General features: G+C 40.5%; 1 protein-coding gene across 1 annotated transcript in view; it reads left to right on the top strand.

Moving 5' to 3' along the window:
- Nucleotides 1–15668, top strand: part of LOC139146340 (adhesion G protein-coupled receptor L4-like) — a 45559-nt gene that overhangs the window by 17478 nt on the left and 12413 nt on the right. The window contains exons 5-10 of the mRNA XM_070717747.1: nucleotides 7739–7840; nucleotides 9181–9275; nucleotides 11432–11617; nucleotides 12337–12405; nucleotides 12638–12758; nucleotides 12904–13077. Coding sequence (XP_070573848.1) covers nucleotides 7739–7840; nucleotides 9181–9275; nucleotides 11432–11617; nucleotides 12337–12405; nucleotides 12638–12758; nucleotides 12904–13077 — 747 coding nt within the window. The remainder of the gene's footprint in view (nucleotides 1–7738; nucleotides 7841–9180; nucleotides 9276–11431; nucleotides 11618–12336; nucleotides 12406–12637; nucleotides 12759–12903; nucleotides 13078–15668) is intronic.

The following is a 15668-nucleotide window of genomic DNA, read 5'->3' as shown; positions in this document are numbered from 1 at the left end:
TCTACATGCAGGGTGGAAGCAGAGGACCCACTTGACATCGGTGACATTGAGATCCCTGATGTCATGTATGCTAGTGCTGGTCGACTGGCCTTGATGTTCACATGACAGATGAGAGGGCAGCATGACTCATCAAAGCTCTGCCAGTGGGCAAGTTCATTCTGATGTCTATCAGATCACCAGAGAAGTTACCCAAGATGAGCCACCAGCAGTGGCCTGGCTTTTCGGAGGTAGTAAAGATTGACGACTTTATAAAGTCAACCAGTTCGTACTGCAAGATGGCCTCAATTACGGCTGGTAATTACAGAACTCAGGAAGCCCATGAGAGGCTCCTGAAAGTTGTGATAACCTAGGTGATCAAGCAATTGCTGAGAAGGTGTTCAGTGAGAAATATGTGGTCAGCATCATGGCCAAGGAAAAGAGCAGCTGGAAGACAACCCAAGCCAGTTTTCTTGCAGATATCCAGAAGTCTTGCTTGCAGCATGGCCAATGCAGTCTCTGGAACTCGATGGAATACAACATGAGGAACGCTGTCAGCATCGACATGAAGGCCTGCTACCCTGCTTCCTTCCAGCATAGCCCTATTTCAAGCATTTCGGAAATCCAACTCACTGCATTACTGGTGTTGCCCTCTACCCGAAGACATCGGCACTGGATTTGCCGAGGTTCAGGAGTGGGAGTTCAAGAACATGCAACCCTGTCATCCCCTTGTGGTTTAGAAAGCATGTTGCCGAGAACGGCTTGGATCTAACACAGTTTCTTGCCTTCCTTACAGATTCTTGCCTTCTAAACCATTCTAAAAGTTCGTGAAGCCATTGTCACCATAGAGAAAAAGACCAATATCTGGCTCCCAGAAGACTGTGACAAAGAGTGTAGCATCATCGATAAATTCACTAAGGGCATCAAGGCCAACAGAAAAAGATTGACTCGATGGCTGGTAACCAATGAAGAAGAGACCGACTACCAGGTCAGAGACCTCCGCCAAAGTGACACCCTTGTCAAAGTACCAATGAGATGCCCCTAGGCCATATCCTTACTTAGTATGATGGCTCACAGCCTCAGTCTGCCAACCTGCAGGCCAGTATGCTGGCCTATGATCGCATCAATCTCCTAAGCATGCTTCATAAATTTTGTCCAGAGGAGGCTGTCCAGGTGGCCACTGACAGCATGTATGCCAAGAAAATGGTACTGCACAAACTTAATGGAATCAGTGCATTTGCAGCCCCAAAATGCTGTGGCTGCCATGAGATATGGTGTGTCTCCTACCTGTAAGGGCAAACATACATCGCCCTGTTTGCCCTGGCTCAGTGGCGTGACAAGGGAGAGCAGCAATACATGTCTATGGAAATGTGGCCTACCTCCCCAAATCCTAACATTCAAGGCAACAAAAAGACCCCCTCTCTCACCACTGCACCATACCATAATGGCCCACTGACCATGGGCTAATTGAGCTACCTAAATGGATTGATTGAGCTGTTACGCCAGAGATGCTCCTCTTGTGCTCACACTGAGGAAAGAGGGTTCAAGGCCCAGACCTGTCACAGATTTTTCGGCCGGAGTGGTCAGACAGAGTGGGCTCAGAAAGCATGGGCCAGAAGAAGGGCCCTTACATGATTATCTGGGACGAGATCTGCACCGTATTCTGGCCCATTCTGGAGGCCTGCCATACCTGACTGACACACAGGGGTATCCAAGTCATCTGCTGCGATGATCAGGGTTAACTACTGCCAACTGCTGCTTAGATCACAGACGAGAGGCTGCATTGGAAGATCTACTACTACAAGGAGGTTGAAGTCGCCCCGCCCATCGAGTAAAGGACCTAGCCCTCAAGGCCCTCAAAATGAGTATCCATCTCCAGTCTGACAAAGTCCAGTGCTAAGAGACATGGAAGGTTCACCCGGCTGCCGAGGGTGGGATTGTTTTGTTTTAGGCCCGGATACCTGGTTACCTTATCATGACCTTGAAACAGAAAGTTTGCAACCAAATGCAGGAGCTGCTATCTAGTGTCACATCGGCCACTTTCAAGACACCCTTTTGCCATTCCTGTACCATCCCGAGGACAGCCGGAAGCAACACAATTCAATGCCTGAGGACCCCATTTGGTGGCATTTTGATGTCAGGGGGATCTACCAGAAGTTCCTAGGACAAAGCTCTACGGTGACCCATCCTCAGTACAGCACAGGCTCGTCAAGATTGGTCACCGAGTGCCCAATTGCAAGCAAATGAACAGTCAAGGGGAATAATGAGATCTGTTGCCCAGTGACCACCTCCCTCCAGCCCATTAGGCTGATACATTTAACAGATGCCAACCCCAAAAGAAAGCTTTTTCTTATGAAGGCTGATAGGATTGGCTGCAGAAGTAAATTGGGGTTTTGTGCCAGTGTTCTGGCCTTTATGGCTTTTCACTGATCAGCCAGGAGGCTTCTTTGTTCAGGCCGCAACAAGGGTGGGCAACAAGGCCACCCAACTACTAAAATGACTGCACTCCAGAAGGGAGCAACATCTCTTGATGCCCGCAGAGCTGCTTAGTCAAGGTCCAATTGAATCACTGTATGATCCCTAGGTCCCTGACCTCGACATTGTGCTATGTGAGCACCTGAGTCACTGCATCCATAAATTTACACCCAGCACGGTCCTCAGAACTGTTACCAAATCAAAATTCATATGGTCATGGTATTAAAAAGACGATCAACAAACCTTGCATACCTCACAGGCCTACCTCGAGCTCACAAATTGCATTGCAACTAACACATTACCAATACTGGCTATATAGAGGCACTGTGCTGCTGCCTTTTGATGCTAATGTATCTCTCAAACTGATGTAATTCTCGAAGAGAACACTGTCAATCATATCAGAATTGATGTAACTAAAGATATGTTTCCAAGGTGTATAGATGACGAAAATGGGCTTGAAAAATAAGTTTTGTTGAAGTATCTAGAATGGCGAGCTTGCTTCTCTCTCTGATATACTGAATCGTTGAAAATATGGCGCCTTCTGATTGCACATGCGCACAAGGTCAATTCTCATAGTTAACCCGGAAATCGAAGCTAGTTCATAAAATGCAATGGAATACATCATCCAGGTGGAGAAATACTTATAAGCAGTACCGGTAATTTTTAAAGCTGACTTGTGTTATGCATGTACTGCAATGCCATTGCTAAGATAACACTAGTCTTATGTTGGCAATGATTTAAGATATAATTATTTGTAATTTGACTGCGAGATAATGGCCGCAGCTGGTGATTTTCACATGATTCAGAAGTGACTTAACTTAATTATACTTGAAAGTTTAGGTTTGATGTTATTTTTTAAAATGAAAATTGTCATCAAAAGCAGCTGGGATATCAAACAGGTTTGTTTCATTGTTTGTTTGTTATCAAGCCTAGAAAATTAAATTTAATCAGTTATTAAACTTAGGAATTAGAAGCCACTGAATTGAATCATCTGAAGAGAGTATCAATGACAACATATTGATTTTCATTATTTTTAAATTTGTTATTCACTTTAAAGTCACTTTTCAAAGATTAATTACAGGTAAATCATTATATTTTCAACTTTACCACAAAACTGTAATTTGATCCCTGTGATATTTCGCATGTTTGTTCCTTGAGTTAAACAGGAGTGACTTTTGGTGAAAAGAAAACTAATTCACTAATTTCTTCTTTCTATTGTTGTACTGTATTTATTCAAATGTAAGGTAAAACATCTTGTCTTTTACTAATGCCTTCTTCCATGGAGCCCGCAGTTTGCTAATCATAGAATTTGAAGGGATTGGATTATCGGACATAGTACGTACAGGAAGAACCAGTGCTGTAGATGTATTCTAAGATTTAGATAAATGTAGACAAGATTGTGCTTTTGTAGTAGAATTAAAAGATTCTTTGTAGATGAAACTCCCTAAGACTCGATGGTAGATCAAGTGTAGATCCATCGTAGATGAAGTTAATGTAAATTGTAGACATAGTCATGTCTGGCATGGACAATATCTGTAGACAAAGCTTCATGTAGAAAAACTGCTTTCGCTCTTCATCTACAAAACCCTGATGCAGATCTACAAAGTCTATTGCAGACCAGTTGTAGGTCTACTCCTGTCTACTGTGCAGGCGCTTGAACATGGGATTCTCTTCCACAAAAGTTTGCAGCTCGTCAAGCAAGGATTTGCCGTCGCCTCTTTCTGCTTGTTTTGCTCTAGAGAGCATTGATCCATAGTATCTCATGCACCTGCATACCTTCAGTATCTCCTTTTGATTAGTTTGTGGGCTGGAGAGATCAGAAGGGTGACTGTTGGCATGTTCATTAGCCCTAGAAATGCTGCCAACATTAGCACCAAAGCGAGACATAGATAAGGAGAAGACTTGTGGCCAAAGCTTCTCGCCAGCATATATCCTGTACTTCAGCCAGAATGCCAACTTGTATGATTTCTTATGCTCCTGCAGTCTGTCCTCCAATCATGCAATGAGCCAATCTTTGTCAATCACCCTATAATAATAGATGCATTTTACAGCAAATGATGAAACAGCCCTGCCAGAGCCTCCATGAGGGCAAACACTTTCGTCATTTTTACTTTCCGTTTACCATTGGTCTCGAATGTGGTATATTGCAGCCCACAACCCCCTGACGTGCGAGTATAGGGGCAAGCCAGAGCTGCGCGAGTGAGGGGCTTTCCTCCCCCACAGGGTACTCTTCATCCATGGGCCTGTCTATTTTGGTGGTGGTCTTCCATCTCGTAGGCTGTGTTTTTCTCCACTTCAGCATTGACACTGTCATTGTAGCCAAAAAGCATTACACCGGTGGCATACTGCAGATTATTGTTGTACCCTGCAACACTTCCAGTGATTATCAGCATCTTGGTTGATGTCAGAAGCAGAGTTGGCGAAAACACCATATCCAGCTTCATTTTTGCAGTGTCAATCATGTCTTTCCACCATGTAGCTAGCGACTTATTCCAGATTGGCAATCCTATATCTTCAACGAGCCCACTAAGTTTTTTCCACACCTGTTCTTCCCCTTCTGTCCCGCCAACGATTGTGCTCCTTATGCGAGCTTTGGGCCCAAGAATATAGTAAACATAGTAAACATAGGCATCGATGCTTTTGTTCAGTTTTGTCGTGCCTGCCTTTGTCAATCCATTGCCTGCGCCCTGCTGCCACACCCTGTTGGTGTACTGCCCTTCTGTCTTATTGTGAAGAAAAAGTCAACTGTGGTGGGCCCTTTTACTGTCCAGACTTGTATGTTTGTGTTTCCAGTCAAAGAGATCTTTGTTGTAGAAACATTTTTGTCGCAGCTGACGGAAAATCCTGGCTGTAGAACTTTGTGCCTTTGCTCAGCAAGAGGTCTCAGTGGGTAACATCTATCATATGTAGCCATTACTAAGGCCCAATTTGCTCCCTCTTGTAGCTGAAGTCTTTGTTGTCACTGATGCTGAACTCCAGCAGAGGACTCTTTGCAACTAACCTTGATGTGGGGGTTGTTCCAAACCTTGAAAGCCTCATCGTCAGGTAGTGCTGCATCCATGTCATGGAGAATACACCTGGTGGTTATTGGGGCAGGTTTAGGGCCATCAAATGGTCTAGAAAAGTTATGCCACAACTGGCTGTGGCATACCAAACAGCGAAGGTTAATAGCTCTGGTCAATACCTCCCTTGCATTCCTGTTCCTTTGCCGCCTTTGCATTCCTGTAGAAGCACCATCATAAAAATACACAACTTTTCTCCTACGAAGCCCATCATGCGGTTTTAAGGATGAAAGTGTTCATGGTGCTTATCAATCCTGGGATAGCTGAAGCACTTATTGCAGCCAGTCCCTTCAGTCAATGGCCCAGCTTGACTGCTTCTTTTGCCATGTCGTATGCTTTCCCAAAGGGATCATCGCCGGCATCAACATGGTATTGGTTACTCCCTTCCGCACCTTGCTCATTCTGTTCACATAGGCATACACGCAAAATTTGCTTGACAGTGAGCTGTTCCTAAATGCAGGCATTGAAAGTGTAAGTATAAAGATAGGAGGGATCCCTGACAAGAATGGCCCCCAACATTTCAGAAAAGAGGCCCACTGGCACACTGCAGAGAGCATCGAAAAACAGGACATCATTGTTTCTTAGGCCGATGTCTTGAAGAACAGATTCTGCCTTTTCGTTGATGTGAGAAGCTTTAAGCATGAAAAATTCAATAGCAATTGGCCTGATAGAGATGAACATGCAGGATGGGGTGCATCTGGAATTACACAGCGACACAACAACAGCAGAACATGATGTAAGGTTGCTGATGTAAGTCTACTTGCTGGTCAATGTGCAGGTTTCATTTGAACAAAATAGTCTTAGCAGCATCCTCTTCTAAGTATAGGGTCATGCAGCTCAAAGTGGATGGAAGAGATGAACGGCAGGTTGTGGGTAGAGCCGCCCTCGAACATGATCATAAGAGGCCAACCTGTTGCAGCAAGACAGAACACCTCATGAGGGTGTTAACGGGGCCTTTAAAGCTTGAATACACCATTTTCTTGTGCCACACTTTCCTGAACATCAAAACCTATGACAAGAGGTTCCTTTTCACTGACGATGACATCATTCTACCGATCTCCTGCATAGGCATAAAAAGTCGCTAAGACGGTCCACAAAATATGCACAGAAAGGCTAACTCTGATCGTTTTAAATGACTGTGCCATATCAAAAGATGTGAAGAAGCAAAGCAACAAGGTAGTCAGCTTGGCGTTCATCGCCCGGCACAATCGCCTCAGATTTTGGCTTCCGATGCAGCAATATACCAGCCTCAGCAAGGTTTTAGACAGAATATCTGGATGCCCGTGCTGTTATACATTCCAGGCAAACCAGACAACGAGAGTATGGCCAAGGAATATGGACGTAGACAAAAACGAAGGGAAGTGGCTGCTCGGCCAGCTGAAGGGGCAGAAACACAGGAAACTAATCTTCAGGCTGAGGCACCCTTGTAAGATTGTGTGGGGATGCAGATATGAGGACCATTGCTCATGAGTGCAGGGGCTAAGGCACTACTCGGCCCCAGTCTCAGCTCTGCATCACTCTGGGCCGTCCTATCCTAACTCTATACAAAAGAAGCAAGGCAAATCACTGAAGTCAACGCACTGAGCCTCCTGTTCTACCAATAGCCTCATACTCCTAAGGTTGGTAGCCTGCTCGAAGCAAAGTTCATGTATGTGAATTATCAAACACATATAAAAGTACAGATGTAGCTAAGTTACGTAGGGGAAATTGTCAATAGTTTTCCAAATAACCTTCCATATATTATGAATTGATACTCATGGAATGTGATGAAGCACTATATCAGCAAAATCTTGACTTCTAATACTTGCAAAAAATGGCGACCCTCTGCCAAAGGCATGCTTAAAATTTCATGATCCTTCAAAAAGTGTGTCAAAATTGCAACCCTCCCCAAATACCACCGGCTTTCCCCCTCAGTGTAATTTCTGTCCAATCCCTCAGTTTATTACACATCCTATATTTGTACAGTTAGCATTGTTGTTGTTGAAAATTGAATTCTAGTCTTGAGAAGCTTTCATTTGTCAACAAAAAAAATGGTCATTCCATGTGTATGGGCATTTCCTGGCGGTTGGTCTGATTGCTACTCCCACTACTCGGAGCCGTTTAAATATACTGTGGTTAGTAAAAACCTACAATGACTTATTTCAAAACCAAGCACATGGGAAATTGTGAAGGTTGATGTGATACTTCAGATAATTACTAAGGACCATGTTTCCTTGTCACAACAGATGTCGAAAATAATTACTGTTCGGAAAGTGACGATGGACTTTGGGAGAGAACAGAACCAAATCACTTTACTTCGTGGATTCCCTGTTCCGATAATAGAGCAGGTATGTTACATGTGACAGTATGCTTCTGACCTGACTTGACGTATAACGAACTCTACGATTCAGAGACATCAGTTTTCCATTCATTAGCCCCTCTTTGTTTATTTTCAGCATTAAGGCAAGTCAATGATTTTCAACCCTGGGTCAAGTAATCATGACACAGAGGTTCATTATGAATTATTTTTGACAGAATATTGTCAGTATATATATATATATATATATATATATATATATATATATATATATATGTATATATATATATATATATATATTATATATACGAAAATGGTTTGCTTGTCAATGCAAGCAAAGTATAGTGCTCAATGCATTTCTGCAGGGCGGTAATACTGAGAATATAGTAACTTGTAGTTGTCAATGTACAGGCTGTTTCATGCGCGAAGCAATCATCAGGATGATGATTGCTTAGCGCATGAAACAGCCTGTACATTGACAACTACAAGTAACTATATTCTCAGTATATATATATATATATATATATATATATATATATATATATATATATATATATATATATATATATGTGTATATATATATATATTTATATATATCATACTAGTATATTGATGGCGCAAATATATATATATATATATATATATATATATATATATATATATATATATATATATATATATATATATCATACTAGTATATTGATGGCGCAAATACAGAGATCTGATAGGTCGAGACGTGGAAAGAACCTTGGTATATTCGCGATATAGCATGGTGGGCGCAAACGTGCACACGCGAGCTCTCGGCAAGAGCAAAATGCTTTTTTGACGTTTAATGCCATAATGTAAATATACTGTCATGATATAATAGCACACCCACCTACGGTATACCACTCGGTTTTGACCAGTTCAATTCATATATGCACGAGCGATAGCGAGTGCCTTTATGTCGTGGACTGTCAAAATTTCGTGGTATACCGTAGCTGGGTGTGGTTTATTGCTTAAATTCTAGATGATGCAGCGTATGCAAAGGCACGAGATACATTATACTTCTGTAATTTATATTGGAAACGGATGTTAATGATTTCAATGCAACTGTGTTGCTGATGGTAAAATATTTGCCCTGGGTATGTAGGGTGCTCTTCACTGCCATGCACTAAACAAACAATATATGCTTTGGCAATTTAGTTTATTCACTAGGTACACCCGATAGCACATTGCGTGATGTATCAAACAAAGCTACTAGCCAGAATTTTGATGTTTTGTGTACCAAATAGAAAAGGATATTGGTGTCACCTAGATTTATTTATTTCTAGATGTAACGAACGTTACTGGTTTTGCTTAATTTGTGTCTTTATTTCTTTATTTCTATAGGAGTAATGAGGCGATTCTGTGATGTTGACGGTGAATGGAACGATCCGGATATAACTGAATGCAAAACAAAGGAACTTCTAGATATAGCGGAAAAGGTTCGGCGAGCAAACTTTTCACTTACTCCAATATGCTTATGTACGAAATCATTGAGCTTTTAATTTTTTCAAAACAGAAATCCTAAATTACGTAAAAAAAGTAAACAATCAAATAAGCGGAACCAAATAAACAATTATATTATATCATGTTACCATGCGCCATTCTGATTGGACGAGAGCTCATTCCACCGATGCTAAAATACTGTTTTAGCAGTGGTAAAACGGCCCCTAAACCAACATTTTCGAAAATTGCCCAGTCGGTGCGTTTGGACGTACCAGTCTGAACTTAATCCGAAACAGTCCGGTTTGTGTCAAAGACCGATGGCCGAATTTCGATGCACAGATAACAGTATGGCTCTGTAATTCACCTCTTGGTGAAAATAAGCTGGGGTCAATGATGAAAAACACCTCTGAAGCAGCCCATTTTGGTTCGGTGTACACAAACCATTGCATTAGGGCAACGGCGCACTGTTCACTTTTGCTTGAATAGCGAACTTGCTAAATGCATGGACGAAACGAAACGAAAGGAACGATATAGGCCCTCTGATTGGCTAGACGCTGCAATGTTCTCCCTTTTCGTATGCAATCCTTTGTTCTGATTGGCTGAACGAAAACGACGACAGAGTTTTCGTTCCTTTCGTTCACATTCTTTTTCTTGATTGGCTGAACGAAAGTGACGAAATATTTGCATATTCATTTTCCTGATTGACTGCATGGAAAGAACGAGCTATTGTCGTTCCTCAAAATGTTGGCGCATCGCTTTATTATGTAAAACTCCCGTCTTTGAAATACAAGGAATAACAGTGAACACAGATTGATAAGAGTTCATTTACCGTGACCTCCATTCAACTCGTGTAATGAAAGTATTTCAATCTGTGCTCGGTTTTATTCCTTGTATTTCAAAGACGGGGATATATAATGAGAGCGAGGCGCCAGCATTTTGGTTAACAACAGCTCGCCCTTCCAGGCACACAAAATGAATATGCAAATATTACGTCACTTTCGTTCAGCCAATCAAGAAAAAGAATGTGAACGAAAGGAACGAAACTCTGTCGTCGTTTTCGTTCTGCCAATCACAACAAAGGGTTGCATACGAAAAGAACGAACATTGCAGCGTCCAGCCAATCATAGGGCCTGTATCGTTCCTTTCGTTTCGTTTCGTCTATGCATTAAGCAAGTTCGCTATTCAGCGGGAGTCTAGACACGACACACAGCTCTTTAAAATCATCAATATAGCATTCGTTCATACACAAATAACTTGACACTTCCTCACAGTAACGGTATGTCAGATATTCTTTGGGCTGTAACAGACGAGGATGTTCTATCAATGTAGACCAAGAAGTTCAAAATAACGATAGGATAATTACTCATGGTGACTGCGACGAAAGTTGACATCAAATGCAACAAGCGGTGTCAGCGCCCAGCTCTCGCTGAATCGGGCGGCACACTCTACAAAACTGTATCACAGTTCTGTCATGCCAAGTCTGGATTATTTCAAAACTACTTATTTGCTGGTACAATAACGTCCAAATTATCCATCATTCAAAAATAGCGCCTGTAACCTTACTGTACCAAGACTGAATGTTGCGATGGTCGACGCATCGTTACAAAAAAAATCTATTTTCAGTATGCCAAAACTGCCAGGACAATTGTTCTCATGTAAATTTTTGAAAAAAATGTGTTACTTTTTCTTGTGATTGAACTCTTGACCCATTTTCTATGTCTGCAGCAGGTCGCAAGTTAGTGATCGCGTTGCATGTGAATAAAATGCAATGTTGATGACCGTAATGCGTTTGTTATCGTTGGCTACTTGTGTGCGTCTGTTGTCAACCTGATCCAAACTTATGAAAATGCTCGGTATGGGCGCTGAATTTCCGACGTCCGTTTTTTGCAGTTTGGCCTTACAAGTGACGAAAATATCCCAGCAAGACAACAAAGGCAGAGAAGTTGATATAATATGATAGCAATAAGCCCTCTCGCAGGAGGGTATGCATTTGATTTTGGTACAATTCGCTCCATATAGCACTCGCCTATCGGCTCGTGCTATATGTCGTTTGTACATCGTACCAAAATCTCGTGCATATCCTCCTGCGGGGGGGGGGGGGGGGTTATTGCTTAATCAATATCCATATATGAATTTAACTATAAAACTGCAGATAACCAAAGCAAGAGATGTCAGTGACGCAGTGGGAATTATTCTGTCAGTTGCACATTCCCAGGAATCACATAATGCAATCTCCACGGGTGATATGGTGCTCATCTCTGAAATGTTGGCGAAGTTAGCCGCGACTGTTGTCTCCTTCAAGGAATCGAGCTTAAACGATACGGAAATGTATATTAAGGTAACTTGGAAAAAAATAACAACACTTCTTATTTGTATAGTTTTCCAGAAAAGTTGGATGGCAATGCAAATTGACAAAATTTTGGCAAGGGGCATTCGGATTATATATAAGTATCGGAGGGCAAAACGTCAAACGGTCGAGAACAATTATATTCATACTTATTTTGTACTTATGGCAGTACGCACCTTTAAACTAACAAACCTAAAATTCTGCTAAAAGTTTCCCAAAGGAAAATTTAAACCTAACATGATTTTGAACTAATTTGGGATAACAGGATACTGTAGTAATGTCAGTTTAATCAGCAAATTAAACTCACCTCGTTTTCTATGTATGCAATTCACTTGTTTTTTATGGGATATTTGTAATATTGCAACTTTCAGTTATAGGGCACCTTAAAATTAAAATATATTTGAACAATGAAAAGACGTTATTCTCCCAGATTAGTTTAAATCGTATTACCTGTCTAGTCTTTGTAAAAGTCAAAAATAGAAGTAAGGTGTAAAATGTTGGTACTAGAGAAGCAAATTACCTATTATTAATCAACACTTGATATTCGCAATATTTCGAAAAAAAAATGATTTCACAAGAAGAAGTTGATAACTACATTTGTCCGTAGCTTCCAAATGAGCCCATAGAAGCGGGAGACCAAGAATTGTAAAATTCATAGAATCCAAATATCTGTAGGAGAGATATTCTGTCTAAACCAATGTTCTTTACAGCTTTTCAGTGGTGAACTGTGTCAACTTCTGACGAAAGATCGTGAACCAGTGTGGAAAGAAATTCGTGAGGTAAAATTTTTATTTACAGTCTCCATCGTCTATGTAAAGAGGCAGGGAAATGTTTCAGAAACAGAATAGCATATTAATATGTGTCTGCTTATTTCTTCAAGCCCCCTTTTCCGTTCTTTTAATGCCTTGATGTCTATATTGTTGCATGAACGATTAGAAGAATTTGGTCCTAAGGATATGTAAATGTATTCAAAATGAAATATTTTTTTTATGTCTTCTTACTTTTGTGAAGAGACTTGCCCCAGACAAGGGAGTTGTTACCTTATTTGCTGCCCTGGATTCGATTGGTACGACGATCTACAATTTTATGATAAGGTCTGGACTGGAATTTGCCTCTTCATGCAGTGCATTAGGTAAATTGATTAAATAAATACGTTATCTACTTGACCCTCAAAGCATACTAAATCTTCCGAAGTCCTCTCGCTGTTTAGGTGTAACAATTCTATTCATCGGCCCCAAAACATGATTTTTACATTTTCTTTATTGTTCATGCCACAGAAATCAACGGAATCTTTTTCAAAGAAAAGGAAAACCTGGTCGTTGGGCAGTCTCAACGTGATGGTTCAACAAGGCAACGGAGGCTTGTTCAATGGAATAGGACAGTGACCCAAAATAGCTACGTGTACTTGACCAAGAATACGCTTGACAAGCTACGTGCTGCAACTTCAGAAGGTAGGTTAGAAAACATAGTGGACAAGTTTCTGTTCTGTCTGTTGAATACATCACAGAAGGTAAACGAGACATTAGCCCGGATGGCAAGGTGATGCAGGCGAATAACAGAAAAAGAATATTTAATGTATTTGTCCTTATGATGTCGTATAATTATGTATGAATTCCCAAGGGTTTGATATCAAAAAGATGATTCATGTTTTATGTTGATCATCATTTTTCGTTGACCTGTGTTTTAATGTATCGGATATTTGTGAAAGTCTCCCTCCTTTTAATCATATCCAGTTTAAAGAACTGTACGCCTCAAAAGTGAAAGACTTAAACGTTTGCTCAAATTTTCCTCGATAAACTTTCAACTATTCTCTTACCAAATCAAGAATAAAAACAAGGCGTCACTGTGCAATGTTCGATCCTAGAGAAACAAGTTACCTAAGATTTTCCAATATTTGAAATCTAAAATGGCCGTCATTCCTGTTTTAAGTCCATTGGGAAAATAAAATTTTTAATTTCAATTTAATTTCAAAACACTGAGAGGGTAAAATTCTGAAACTGTGGCGTCGTCGCAAGGTAACTGTGTGCTGTACTTTGTGAGTTTGAACCCGATCGAAAATGTATTGTATTTTCTACCCTGGGGTTGATAGCTCTGCTGGTGGACAGAATTGTCCCCGACGCTGTCTTTCGTTTTGATACGGGAGCGTTCAGTTATTATGGCCGGGGGTGGGCCGGCAAATTCTCCTTCGCATCAGTCAAAATAAGTGAACCCCTACCCATTACACCATGAAATTGATGACCCCTTTTGAAATGACACACATTTCATGAAACACCCCCCCCCCCACATTGTTTGAGTAAAGCTGCACACACAAACACCTCTGGAGAGGGGGGGGGGAGAATCAAAACAAATTCTCAGATATTTTTCAATGACCCTCCTTACAAACTCACAAGTTGTTAATGTTCACATTCTCTCTTCAGACTTGCTATAATTTTGAAATTACCCTCAAAGGTATTTGGCAGAAATTACAGGTGGATCGCAATATTTTTGCGCAAGAGTGCGTGTACGAAATTTGATATTTGGAATTAATTGATAATCAGCTGTTGATAATGTTGATTCACTACACATGGTAGTCTATGAGAAAACTATGTAGTACTTTTTCAATAAAAAACTAGCAATATCTATGCATTTATGAGCATTTGATAATTGACATAAATGTACTTAATTGGAATAGGGTTGTTACAACTAGCATGAGTACAAAATCTTTGACATTGGAATTTCATCAAAAATGTTCATCGACTATACATGAGAGTCTATGATAAAGCTGTGAACATTTTTTTCCAATGAAAAACTTGCTATACTTGTGCTTATACGGAAGTTAGATAATTAACATAATTGTACTCGATTAGAATATGATGGTTAAAGGTACATATTATGTGTACAAGAAATCTGATTTTGGAATTTCACTGAAAATGTTCATCCACTATACATGAGAGTCTATGAGGAAACTATGAATAATTTTTTCCGAGGAAACTATGAATAATTTTTTCCCTATACAAAACAAGCTTAATCAGTGTATTTATAGACGTTTTATAATTCATTTTAATGTACTTGATTAGACTAAGGTGGTTGCAAGTGAATGTACATGTGCCAGAAATAGGATTTTGGAATTTCACCAAAATGTAGATTCACTGTACATGGGAGTCCATGAGGACACTATGAATACTGTTTTTCTTATACAAAATTAGCTAGATCTGCGTATTTATAGATGTACTTGAGTAGACTAGGGTGGTAACAAATGGACGTGTGCGCAAGAAATTGGATTTTGGAATTTCACCGAAATGTACATTCACTGTACATGGGAGTCAATGAGGAAACTGTGAATATTTTTTTTCTAAAACAAAACTGTCTAATCTGTGTATTTATAGACGTTTGATACTTCATTTTAAATTACGTAGTTAGACTAGGATGGTTACAAAGGTCATATGTGTGCAAGAAATTGGATTTTGGAATGACACGTAAGTGTTGATTAACTATACATTGAAGTCTATTAGTTTCCCTGACAAAACTTGCTATATCTATAACATGTAAGTAATAGGAGTTGTTCATTGCCACAGTGAGATCGATTTACAATAAGACAAGCCTCAGAATTGCCAAGGCAAGATGTTCATGTGACAGATAATTATAGCTTTTTTTCAGATTTACAGTTAAATGACTTCAGAAAATGAAATCATGTAGCAAAGCATTTTTATCTCCCAGAATACTCCTGAACATTGAAAATGCTTTTTGACGGGACGGGTACTTATGAAAATAAATTGACCCCCTCTGAGCTGTTAGAAAAATGCATGACCCCCCTTTCGCTGTTTTCAAATTTAAGGTGACCCCCCCGGATTTTGTTTGCCACCCCCGGCCGTAATAACTGAACGCTCCCTAAGTTTGTGTGCGATGTGTGATAGCGAGTATGTCAGAGTGACTGCTTCATGAACTCTACAGTGTTTGGAGGGGCTGTAGTCAGAAATATTGTAAAAACTTATCTCAGTTATTAAACCACTCCTTTTTTAAGAGTGGAGATTTGGCCGAGCGGTTTTGAATGTAGCGTCTACGC

The sequence above is a fragment of the Ptychodera flava genome, chromosome 12, assembly GCF_041260155.1.
Source record: "Ptychodera flava strain L36383 chromosome 12, AS_Pfla_20210202, whole genome shotgun sequence".
Lineage (NCBI taxonomy): Eukaryota > Metazoa > Hemichordata > Enteropneusta > Ptychoderidae > Ptychodera > Ptychodera flava.
Note: the sequence above shows the minus strand (reverse complement) of the source record. Positions and strands in the feature narration are given on the sequence as shown.